This window comes from Echinops telfairi, unplaced genomic scaffold, assembly GCF_000313985.2.
Source record: "Echinops telfairi isolate 266 unplaced genomic scaffold, ASM31398v2 ScPeMD7_7467;HRSCAF=8505_1, whole genome shotgun sequence".
NCBI classification, from domain to species: Eukaryota; Metazoa; Chordata; class Mammalia; order Afrosoricida; family Tenrecidae; genus Echinops; species Echinops telfairi.
The window spans coordinates 43,676,453-43,689,766 of NW_022111368.1; the positions used below are offsets into that span (position 1 = coordinate 43,676,453).

The 13,314-nt window shown below is 43.9% G+C and overlaps 1 protein-coding gene across 1 annotated transcript in view; it reads right to left on the reverse strand.

Moving 5' to 3' along the window:
* The window catches only part of EIF2AK3 (eukaryotic translation initiation factor 2 alpha kinase 3), a 96,311-nt gene that overhangs the window by 12,738 nt on the left and 70,259 nt on the right, over positions 1 to 13,314 (reverse strand). Inside the window, exons 12-14 of the mRNA XM_004707940.2 lie at positions 12,391 to 12,540; positions 10,534 to 11,308; positions 4,059 to 4,226 (exon numbers count right to left, since the gene is read on the reverse strand). Coding sequence (XP_004707997.1) covers positions 4,059 to 4,226; positions 10,534 to 11,308; positions 12,391 to 12,540 — 1,093 coding nt within the window. The remainder of the gene's footprint in view (positions 1 to 4,058; positions 4,227 to 10,533; positions 11,309 to 12,390; positions 12,541 to 13,314) is intronic.

The following is a 13,314-nucleotide window of genomic DNA, read 5'->3' on the forward strand; positions in this document are numbered from 1 at the left end:
TAAACAAGCGGCCATCTAGCTAGGAAGCATCAAAGCCCACATGGAAGAAGCACACCAGCCTGTTTGATCACGAGGTGTCAAAGGGATCAGGTAGCAGGCATCAAAGAACAAAAAATCTTATTATTGTAAATGAGGGTGAGTGCAGAGTGGAGACCCAAAGCCCATTTGTAGGCAACTGGCCACCCCCTTACTGAAGGGTCACTAGGAAGAGACAAGTCAGTCAGGGTGTAGTATAGCAAGGATGAAACATACAACTTTCCTCTAGTTCTTTAATGCGTCCTCCCTACCCCCACCCCCACCCCCACTATCATGGCCCCAATTCTCCCTTAAAAATCTGGCTAGACCAGAGCATATACAAGGATACAGATAAGAGCTAGAAACACAGGGAATCCAGGACAGATAAACCCCTCAGGACCAATAATGAGAGTAGCGATACCAGGAGGATAAGGGTAAGGTGGGGGGAAATGGGGAACCGATCACAATGATCTACATATAACCCCCTCTCAGGAGGATGGACAACAGAAGAGTGGGTGAAGGGAGACCTTGTTCAGTGCAAGACATGAAAAAATAATAATTTATAAATTATCAAGGCTTCGAGAGGGAGGGAGCAAAAAAAGATGAGAAGCTGATACCAGGAGCTCAAGTAGAAAGAAAATGTTTTGAGAATGATGATGGCAACAAATGTACAAATGTGCTTGACACAATGAGTGGATGGATGAATGGATGGATGGTAATAAGAGTTATAGAAGCCCCCAATAAAATGATGATTTCACAAAGAAAATTATCTGATTTCTTTGTACATAAATAACTTCATGAGACTCATTTTTTTCCTTCAGAACTGTACATACTTTCTTGTCTTCTGCAGTTCTGTGTTATGGAAGGCAGAGTTGTTAGCTGTAACTGTTTTCCCTACCTAAATACGTGCAGCAGCCTTTCTTTTAAAAAAAAATCATTTTATTGGGGCTCATACAACTCTTATCACAATCCACACATACATCAATTTCATAAAGCACACTTATACATTCTTTGCCCTCATCTTTCTCAAAACTTGCTTTCCGTTTGGGCTCCTGGAATCAGCTCCTCATTTTCCTTTCCCCGCTTCCTCCCTCATGAACCCTTGATAATTTATAAATTATTATTTTATCTTATCTTATACTTCCTGGCGTCTCCCTTCACCCACTTTTCTGTTGCTCATCCCCCAGGAAGGAGGTTATATGTAGATTCTTGTGATTGGTTTCCCCTTTCTACCACACCTTCCCTCTTCCCTCCCGGTATCACCACTCTCACCAATGGTCCTGAGAGGTTCATCTGTCCTGGATTCCCTGTGTTTCCAGTTCCCATCTGCACCGCTGTGCATCCTCTGGTCTAACCAGGTTTGCAAGGTAGAATTTGGGAGGGGGGGGGGAGCGTTTAAGAACTAGAAGGTTGTGAGTTTCGTTATTGCTACACTGAACCCTGAATGACTCACCTCCTCCCCACTGCCCCTCGCAGCAGCCTTTCTTTATCTTTGAAATTCTAGATGTCTAAGTACAGAGTTCTTTTTACAAAATTAAGAAATGAAAATTTGAAACGGAAAGAAATACTTTAATAATGCTAGTAGTTCAAACACAGTACACACAAATACTGTGCAACTGTAAAATAAAATCCCTCTCCTCAAAGGCAATCCCTATGAATGGTCTGATACAGCCTTCCATAATAAGCTAAGCCAGTGGTTCTCCAAAGGGCTGCCAGGGGATCCCAGGGTCCAGGGTGTCTGCCAGGTCCAGGCTATTTCATAAGGCCAAGAGAGTGTTGGCCCTTTCTTTTCATTCCATGTGTTTACATTTGCCTGCTGGTCCCTCAGATGAATCAAGGCAGCAACACCAAACTGTATGTTCTAAAAAAAAAAAATCACCAAAAAACCAAACTCCTTGCCAGCGAGTCGATGTCAACTCACAGCAACCGTATAGGACAGGATAAAACTGCTCCTGTGGGCTTCTGAGATTGGAGAAGCCAATGGATTCGAATTGGTGGCCTTGCTGTTCACAGCCCAACACATAACCAGTGTATAGGCAACCATTCTATTCTTCAGTGCCATCTGAAACCAGACCAAACCCCTTCAAATGAAGAATAAAACAAAGCAAAACAAACAAAAAGAGATCAAGTGACTTAAATCATCCTAGCTGAGGCAGAAATAAGTACATAAAGTAATTATTTTATGAAATAGTAAATTTCTTAACCTTTGAGGACATGTTTTTAATATGCTGTGTGAAAAAAATAGCAAGCGTCCATATAGCATTCCTGTTCCATAACAAAGCACGGGGGTGACTCAAGAGAAAAGTACATGTGTAATTGAAGTGTAAGACGAATTCGCCACTCTTCATAGGACACCCTCTGGGCTTGAAAGGATGGCTGGCAAACCAAGGAGCGTTGTTCAGACTTCGGGCCATGACAGCCATTCCCTCAAAGGTGGGTAAGGTGAAGGGTGCACCGCTTGAAAACGGCAGTGTCTGTGGCCAGTGAGAAAATCGGGCTTTCAAGTGGAATTACACTTTGGGGAAAACTTGCCCCAAACCATTACGATAACCAGGATAGTTCATCCATAATCCTCACAGCCTTTTCTAATGGGATCATGATATTCGCCTATGTGATCGTGTATATGATATAATGAACAGTTGGAAAGGGCAGAGGTGTACAACCCCGGGAAACAACAGTTCCCAAATAACCCAGGCACAAGGTTACAACACTTTAAGCAAGCAAAAGACCCGTTCAAACTGCAAGATGAACCATGGGATGCTAATGTAACGGAGCATGCAAGGTTCACGGATCCACAGTTTCAGAGTCCACGTGTGGCATTTTGGTGGGACTTCAGAGAATGTCCCTAAGTCCCTGAAAGGGGTAGGGGGACATCTGCGCACGGTAAGCTTTTCTTCAGCTACTTCTAGCAAATAGCACATAGTAACAGATGAATGCAGAAAAGCAGATCATGAGAATTTAGTTCTTTTGTAGGTTTGGGAGATTTGTAAAACATATGCCGATGCTACTCTAATTCTTTTGTTTTAGAAAATATTTTTTATAAAAAAAATCTCCAAAGACATTTTGGGTTTAAAGTTGTCATTTTAAACCTTGTTTTTGAAATTTTATAAATTTCTGTTTTCATTTCTATCATGGTGACTACTAAAAGACAAAACACAGAAGGAAAAAAATCTCTTGGGTTCTCAACACATTTTGTAAGTGTACTGATCATTCCTGAGACCAAATGGCCTGGCAGCACCCTCTGTTGTTGGGGCTCGGAGTCAATTCCAACTCATAGCTGCTCTGTGAACAGATGGAACCCTGCTCTGTCAGCACAGTCCTCACAGTGATGGCTGTGTTGAAACCCATCGCTGGAGCCACTGTGTCAACCTGGGCATGCATGCACACATGCGGGCATGCACACACACATGCACGCCTGCAGATACATATATGTATGCATATATTCTTGTGCATATAATCTGCATGAGAGTGCTGGGCCCACTATTCCAAAGCTCCCAGTATGCTCCACTTCTACCACTCCTCTGGCGCCTGCTCTATTTACAGTGCTTTGTTTTCCACTGGAGACTAAGCATTTCAGAAGGTGACCAGTAAAAGCAGTCTGCTTTTACTGACTGCTATGGTACCTGCCGGAAGTTGCCTGTGAGTTCCTGTAGAGGGCAGCTCAGTACAGTGCTCTGACTACAGGTAGCTGGCTAAGAAACATTTTTAGCAGTTTACACAGTCACGTGTGATCCAGGGTTGGGTTTGGAAGGAAGACATTCAAAGTGTAAGTTTCTGGTGGCTGACTGGCTCTGGCCCAGAGGGTGAGGGGTGTTGTATGCACTGCATTTTTCTTCATTTATCCCCAAATCAGGGAGAAGAAATCACTAGCTGGCTGGGTTGCTCCTGGCATACTACAGCCACCTTTCATAACTCATCTTATCGGCTGTCTATATGAGAATCCAAGGAGATTCATTGGTAACGCTAGCTTGCCGCCATGTTAACCGACAGTTTGTGTTTCCTTCAGAAGGAAAGAAATCACACCACAGAGCAACAACACTTACCTGCTCGGGGCTCATATAGAGTTTGGTCCCGACTTGTCCTGTGTGTCTGGCATAAGCTGGCATTGGGGTCAGGACCATCTGCTCTTCCTCATCCTGATCCATTGCAGTCACTAGTCCAAAGTCCCCAACCTTTACCACGTCATCCACTGTGAAGAATATGTTGGAAGGCTAGAAAAACAGGAGGAAAGAGAACGGTGGGTGTGTACTCAGGGCAGAAAGGGAAGGGGAGGGAATGAGTTTAATGGCATGTAAATGATATGGAAAATACAATAAACAAAAACACACCCTGAAGGTCAGTTCTCTTTAAAATAGACAAATACAAAATACAAACAATTCTTTGATGCCTGCTAAGACCTGTGATCAAGAAGAGTGGCAAAGGGTAACGACATCCATTGAATGCTTCCTTCAAAGAGGCCCCCATTCTCCAGGGTCCCGAGTACTTCATCCCTCAATACTAGCTTCATATCTACTCTCCTCGAGTAAGTGTCCCTATGTTTATGACGTAAGCCTTAATAATGATAATGTTAACAGTAATAATAATAGCAAGCTCAGCGGCACTCGCCAGGTGTCAGGCACTGTTACAGCAGTTTACTATGATGAACTTGTTTCCTCCTCACAACTCGACAGGTACTCCCATTTTCCAGGTACAGAGAGAAATTAAGTCCATTGCCAAGGGTTATCCAGCTAGTAAGTGGTAGAGCAGGATTGAAACCATGCAAGCCCAGGCATCTGGCTCCGTGAGAAAAGGGCCTGGCCTTGTGATGTCCTGGTGCTTGTCCGGCACTCAGCATGTTTATTTCTGGCCCTAGAGCAGCTAATCGCTAACACAAGTATTTCATGAATGAGTGAGTGGAAGCAACAGACTGACTTTCTGGTTTAAGTCTGAGAGGGGGAAGTAGACTATCAAGGGACATAAGAGCCCTTAACTGTTACTTTCTACCACCTTCCAGAGTGTACATCTACCCCCAGACATCTGTCCTGAGTTTCAAACGCTCATGTGCAATTGTTTTTAACATATGTTTAACTTCATACTCAACATATCCCCCTATGAAAACTGAAACCAAACTCAATGCCTTGAATCGATGCCGACTCATAGTGACGCTATAGGACAGGTTAGAACTACCCCCTTGAGTTTCCAAGACTGTAACTATTTATGGAGTAGAAAGCCCCATCTTTCTTCCGCAGAGCCACTGGCAGTTTTGAACTGCTGACTTTGTGGACTGCAACCCAACATGTCACCACAATGCTACCTCATTAACTATATTACCTACTCCTCTAACCCAAGTCAACCTGGCTGTAATTCATAGCCCCTGAAATATAGAAACACGAAGCCACATGGCCCATGAAATTGAATTCCATAGGTTCCAATACTGGTAGACACAATAAAGTTCTACTCTCAATTTCCAAAATACCATTCCGCAATGTTGATGCAGAAGCAGTGAAGGTGGGGTGTACAAAGAAAATCCACAGTATTAACCTGATGCTCTCCCACAAACCACCTATGTACCAGGGGTAATAATGGATTACACTGCCTCAAATATCAACTGTCCACCCCTTTCCTACCTGCTCATGTCAGTTAGGTACTGAACACCCTAATAAGGCAGATTTCTGGCTCTTCAGCATCTGTCCACGAGCAATACTGGCTTTATTATGAGAAATCCCTTTTTCCTGATGAGCAGCAACCCAATGTGTGTGTGTGTGTGTGTGTGAGAGAGAGAGAGAGAAAGAGACAGAGACAGACACATCCTGGCTCCAGAGACTACCCAAACCCAGTAGCAGGATCCTCTCCTCTGGCCAGCCTCTGGAGATTGGTGTAAGGAAGGGTACGCATTCTTGGGTTATTGACAGCAGTGGGTAAAAGAGACTTTCCTTCCTAGTTCTGCCTCACTCACTTTCCAAAGACAAGAAAAACAAAAACACCTGGTCCCAAGAATCGCTAGTATTAAAAGGAACATGGACTGCCAAAAGAACAAATAAATTGGTCTTGGAAGAAGTATAGCCAGACGCTCCTTAGAAGTCAGGAAGGTGAGACTTTGTCTCATGTGCTTTGGACATGCTACTGGGAGCAACCGGTCCCTGGAGAAGGATCTCATGCTTGGGAAAGAATTATAGTCTCGGAAACATTACACTAAGGAGCAGTTCTGTTCTGTCCTATAGAGTCATGATGAGTCAGAATAGACAACGACAATGACTTAGTTTTTTTTGGTATTTTAGGTAATGAGAAAAGTCCAGTACCATTTTGGAGGGGGACTGTGGACCCAGGGTTGTAGAAAAAACAATCGACTGGAAGTAAATTTGGAGAAGGAGGGGCTACAAAGGACTGAAGACAAGACAAAAAAAACAAATAAACAGAAAAATGACCAAACTCTACAACCGAGAGAAAGCCTAGTGTTTAGCGTTGAAGTCAAAGGCGAACGTCGGTGTGTAGCATAGCTCCTTGAATTGGAACTACACAACTGGGAGCACTTGTTGTTCCTCTAACACACAAGAAAGCTTTAAAATGAATTGTTCTTTAGAAAGGAATAAAACCTTTATGACTTCTAAAGAAAACGAAAGGATTTCTTTTCTTTTTGAAATGTCCTAGTACAAAGAAAGGAAAATCCTCCCAGAGTGAGGCAACCATCCACCAATATCTCACTCACATGAGAGAATCATTAGAATAATATTTATTATTATAGAAACCATAGTGGAACTGCCTTTCAATTTGCTTATTTTATGTGGCCAAGTGAAATTACTTGGAATGGCTCTTCAATCTCTCACGCCAAATAGGGTGTGTGAAACTTTGATGGGAGGATTGGTTAGTTTTGCCATTCTTGTGGGTGTGAAGTGAGCCAGCTCAGAAGCAGAACCAGAGAATCCCAGGACCATCAAGAATCCTAGGACCGAGCAAATGGGGTGGAGTTTAGCCTGTCAATCAGGCTGCACCTTGACAGGAGGATGACCAGGATAATTGGCTTTCTTTCATTCTGAAGGCATGCACGCCAAACACTTGCTCTCTGCTGACACCACGCTGAGATCTGCGTGAGCCCTGGAGCTGTGTCCACCAACATTGCATCCACAAGATTTTGTACCCACCGGCCTGTGATCTTCCTGCATCACTTCATGTGGCTTTGTGAGTCTGCAGAGGGATTTATGGTCTAGAATTGGACTTAGGGACTAGTATTGGATTTATGGACTTGAGTTGGACTGGGGTAGGATGTTGTCCTGCTTTTTGATATAAAGCTCTCTCACACACACACACACACACACACACACACACACACACACACACACACACACACGAATCCCAGGACCATTAAGAGCCACGAGTGGAGTACATACAAGATCCCTGCATGGAGAGGCAGTCATCACCAAGGCAACACACCCAGAGCCCAGCACAGAGCACATAAAGGAGAGCATCTAAAGACACCAGCAGCCCTACAGGAGCTTTAAAACACTTGTCCAAGTAGGGCAGAGGCCACAGGAATGCATGGCTGAGGCCAGCGACCAGAAGGAGAGGTGTGCTTGCTGGTTTAACTGAAAGGAGGGCACTTTGGACAAAGGAAATGTATGCTTAACATTACTGATCCTGACTTGTAGCCTGCTTCTTCCATAATAAAGTCCCATAATTGCAGGTATTGTTTGAGACTTCTGTGTGGACACTGCAATGGGTTATTGAACCCAACAGAGAAATAGCGTGCTCTGGGAGGGGCATTCTGTAGTAGAATCAGGTAAAGAGAGTTGGAGGGTGGAGGCATGTCTGTCCTCTACCTCAAAGGAATCATTCTTGGACAGAGGTGGAGTGGATCCTACTTCGCCCTTTCTAGCAAGAGGAGGTCAAAAATAGCCTCCACACCATTTGCTCACTATGTATTACAAATGTTAAATAAAATGTGTACATTAGCTAGTTGGTTTCTACTACACACTAATAATTTCTCAGATTCAAACTTAAAATAGTTAAGTTTTCTTTCAGGTTAGGGGTGTCTACCCTCCTGCTGTCTTCTCCCTTCCAACAAAAATCACACATTTATGAAATTTTCAGTCAGTGCAGAACCATTCCAGGCAATTAGTTTGGACCCAAGTCCAAATCACGAATGCATTAAAAGACTCTTGTGGAGAAGTTCATGCCCCATTGTAGGAAGTTGGTGTATTTTAGCAAAACTCTTTTTACCCAATAGTAAGGCCAGTGTTAAATAAAATCTCCCAAATAATTCACAATAGAGCAAGATACACCAAAAGATTTTGGGCTTCTAGACCCTTAAGCAATGATATAGTCTTACATACTCAGGATCCCTGGTGTTGCTGCGGGTTATACATTAGATTGTTAAATCGCAAGGTCAGTGGTTCAAACCCACCAGTTGCTCTGCGGGAGAAAGATGATGTCTGCTTCCATAAAGATTTATGTTCTTGGAAACCCTCCATGGGGTTGCCAGGAGTTTGAATCAGCCTGACAGCAGCGGACTTGTTTGGGGAAATATACAGTCACATATATTATATGCTCATTACACTCTTGTCCCTCAAAGTACTTTTGTTTTCTCTGATTGTAACTCTAATATTCTTCTCATATAGAGGTCCTTCATGGAGCAGTGGGTTATGAGCTGGGATACTAACCAGAAGGTCAGGAGTTCAAAACCACCAGCTGATCCATTGGAGAAAGATGAGGCTTTCTGTTCCCCAAAAGATGTACAGCCTGGGAAACCCACAGGGGCAGTTCTTCTTTGTCCTAAAGGGTGGTCATTCTAAGTTGGAATCAACTTGATGGCAGTGAGTTTGGTTAAGATTTTATGCTTGTTTTGTTTTTTCCCCTCTTTTCCTCCACCCTGCCATCTCCTTTAGGGTAAGATCTCTGTAACTTTTGCAATACAAAGCACTGGCCGTTATACACAGTTATCAGTAAAAACGTATCCCGGTGGCCTTTGGGAGGACTCTGACTCATGGCGACCCCGTGTGTGTCAGAGTAGAGCTGTGCTTCACAGGGTTTCCCACGACTGACTTTTCAGGAGCAGATCACCTGGCTCTGGGTTGATGGGAACCTCCTTCTTTCTGGTTGGCAGCTGAGTGTGTTAAACATTTGCACCACACAGGGACTCCTTACACACTATTTAGCAAGTATCGTTAAATTAACCTCCATGTTTCTTACAGCGCACAGGAGAAAGACGGGACTTTCTACTCCTGCAAACACATGCACTGCAGTCGGGAAGCCCACAGGCAGTTCTGCCCTGCCCTACAGGGTCCCCAGGGGCCGGAATGGACTCGAGGGCAGGGAGTTGTGCTGTTTTACAGCAGAGAAGATGCTCTTTCCATTTCATTCACATTTGGGCTTTTAAAAACATGAATGGGTAACAAAGAAAATAAGAATCACTTTCTAACTCTTCTCCCTGTTGTCTCCAATTCTTAAAATACATTCAAGCATTTAAAGACTTACTGCTGATTTAGAAGAAATAACTTTTGCTGAAATAACAACCTTGGAGCCTGGAACAAAAGTTGGTGGTTAAATTAAACAAAATTAAAAACTGGGTCCAACTCTATCAAGAATTGCAGCCACCTCAATCAGATAACCACACGTAAATCTTATCTAGTCACTACATGTCTAGTGACGGTCACCAGGAGTACATGGGACATAGCAGAATTTAGGTGACATAGGTGTGATGGCTCTACAGACCTTGGGAGACACTGCAGGTTTGGTTCTACACCACAATAAATTGAACGTCTCAAGAAAGCGGGTAAAAAGCGGGGGCTTTCCCAGTGCACATAAAACTTATCTGAGGTAATTTATCCTATTATGTTACCACAGTATTCAATATTATATGCACGAGGCATAGAATCAAAAGAATCATCTCTAGCCACGCCACTTTTCTCCAACCGTTTTCACACCCCTCCCCCACAGTTCAGGCAGCTCCGAAATGGGGGACAGTGTGGCTATGTCACATCATCTGCCCCAATCCAAAGCTGGCTAACTAAGATGCCCCTTACACTCATCTGCCCACTGCCAATAAGGGCCTAGGAGGACTCATGTCGGGGAACTACAAGGCACAGAAGAAATGGGGTACACAAGTGGGGGTACACAAAAAGCTTGCAGAAAAATGAAATGAAAACATGTGATTCCCCACGTCCCAACTCTCGGAAGCCCCATGAGGGCTGGGGATGCTCTTTAGAGTACAGTGAACCCAGCACATCCCACAGCAGAGTGCATGAGTTGCCTGAAAATGTTCCAAGTGTGTGACTTATTTCTGCAGCAGAACAGACCTGTTAGGCTGCTTTCCCAGACCCCTGCTCCCTGACCCTGACCAGACGTCCTTACTCTTCTCTGCTGTCACAACCTGAGGTGCGAGGCTCTCAGCTCCTGGAAGAGTTCCTAGCTGCCCTATCGGGATGCTAGGGGTCATCAGTGACTCGACGGCGGTGTGTTTGCTTTTTTGGTTCTGCAGGTCCTGCTCTGAGGCCCACAGGGTCAGACCGGAACCCTGGTGCGCGTGGGGTGGCCCCAAACACAAACCTTGAGGTCCCTGTGCATGAGTCCTTTACTGTGCAGAAACTCGACCGCCTCCGCGATCTGCAGGAAGATTTGCAGGCACACGGCCCTCTCCCTCTCCTCGATGGTACAGCGCCTGTTCATCCAGTCTTTGAGGTTCTCCTTCCGGCACAGCTGCATCTGAATGTAAAGGTACACCTTCGGGGAGCTGGGCTGCAGTTTTTCGGCAGTGGTTTTGGTAAGGTCTAAGCTTAAAGTGGTTGGTCTTGGAGGAGAAACAGACAAGGTGGGCTCGGAGGAAGATTCGCTACTGGAATGCTCGAGACTAGTTAGTTGATGAGCATAATGGTTGCCAATGTGCAGTCGGTTCGTTTTGAGCTCCTCTTTGCTGGAGGCGTTATCACAGCCAGAGTCCTCAAATACTATAGAAGAGGAGGTTCGCTCCCGTGTCTGCACGTAAGAGGCTTCCGAAGGGCAGAGCTCAAAGGAGTGCCCCTCATCATTGCCATCCATGGTACCATCCTCCACCTCGCAGTCTGTAAGGCAACTGTCCTGGAGGTTGTACACCGGATCCAAGGACCCACTGATGTCTGCTGGGTCATTTCCGGGGAATTCCACGGGAGAGAACTGGCTCTCGGACGAACTGGTTTGGCCACAGGAAATCCCTACAGAGAAAGACCTGCTTCTCTGCGAAGGAGCTATGATTTCAATATGTTCTTTTGTAGAGAAGGGATCCATCCTGCGTATTTTCACTGAGGGTGCATCCATTGGGCTCGGAGAGCTCAGCGGCCAATCTGTGCTGGAAGTGGACGGGAGACAAAGGTATGTGAGTGAGTGCATGTTGGTTCAAACTGCGTCCTTTGTTTAAAAAGCCTCAACTATAATTAAACCAGTTTCCGGATAACCAACAACATAGAGATAACATAAAAATAGGATGCCTGAAACCCTCCCAAAATCACATTCCAGTCATTCTTTCTAAATATTTAAATTTGAAAGTTTCATCTTATACTTGAAACAGCTGGGGTTGTCACGCCAGGGTAGCCATGTTCTTTTGTCCCAAGCATGAAGGAAATGAAGGACAGGGCTCTTTGGTGGTAACAATTCAGAAGCTCCTGTGAAAATTAGGGCAGCAGCTAACAGGGACTTGAGACAAGGAGGCTCCTTCAATTGGTCTGTCCACGGGTTTGCTATTGGCTGCAGCTGCAGGTGTTTCTGCAGCAAAGTGCTGACCCTAGATCTAGCACTGCTGTCGAAACCCTAGGCAGGCGTTTCACTCCCGTTGTTTTCATCAAGGACATACTGGGAGTCTGCCTCCTTTTTGTTCTCATGGATATGCTTTGAAGACCTTTCGTAGAGCCTATCAAACTATACGGCAGGATATGGGAAATATTTTTGGATTACCTACGTTTGCATAGTTTTAATTGCAAACATACAGCATATCAAACTGTATGAGAACTTACGGGAAACATCTTTGGGTTATATATTTTTAATGTAGTTTGGTTTAAAAACACGTTTAAAAGCTGTTAAATTGTCAAGTATCATGAGAAAATTCTAATATCAACTTACAAAAACAGAGCCAAATGAAAACACACAAGACTTCATGCTGAAAAAACTAGTGTAAACCTTTAAGCAAATTATAGTTCATATAGCTCTATCTGATAATAATTTTTAAAATTCGCGTTCTCAAAGGCAAAACCAACTAACTGGTGGCTCAAGACCTTCCCAAAACAGGATGAACGAGAACAGAAATGTGCTGTTCTTTCCCTAAAAGCAGAGCATTCTAAAGCTATAGAAATGACATTTTGTTCATAGAAGCAAAAACAAAAGAACTAGCCTAAAAGGAAAATGATTCATTTTACAAACTCTATCCAGCAAAGTTACCTCTCATCTTTCAACCAAATTTCATCCATCTTCTCTTGCCACTTCTCTGGAGGAGTTTCCAACCAGGCGTTGAAATATCGCACGATCCCTGGGTGCTCTAGCTTGGCTAACGCTTTAACTTCTCGCATCACCTTTTCCCGAGCCAATTCCCTGTAGCAGGGAGAAAAGAAGACACCGAGGGTTGCTCCTGTCTGTGGAGTAATCACAGCCCCTTAAATGCTGAGCGGAAACACAGTGGAATAGAATGGCAGAAACACAGATATAGTAGTGGGAACAGAAATCCAAACTTAGATGCAATTGGCTTAGTGAGACTGTGTAAATCTAAGAAGACAGATCATAAGTCCTATATTTAAAAAAATTACAATATATATTTTAACTACCCCCCCTTCTTCTGGAAGTTAGTACCACAAGCACAGCTATTGACTCACTGAAATAACACTTGTTAGATGACTAAAAATAAAATCACTCTAGACTTGATAGAAGGATAAATAGGTGAGTGAGGTATTCAGAAAACAAAGTTCACATCCCAAGCTCGGGAGGATGGAGAAGTACCATCCTAAATGGTAGAATGACAGTCCCCAAAGCCTCCACGGTTATGTTCGTCAGAAGCCATGGTGACGGTGAGTTGAGTTCATTATGTGTATCTATTGCAGTATTTCCCAAAGCAGGAATGTAAAATTATGATCTCTGTAAACCTTCACTTCATTCCCACACAAAAAATTAAAACAAAAAGACAAACACTGCAAAGTCACCTTTAGGGCAACCTATTAGAAGTCCAAAAGCTTCACAATAAGAAATAGCTAAAATATGGCACATGTACTAGTTAGACAATCCTCTTGAAATACATCTGACCATGAAAATGCTGAAAACACCATGAAGGATGAGTACATAACTGACCAGTGCTGACACCTGTGCTATCGACTG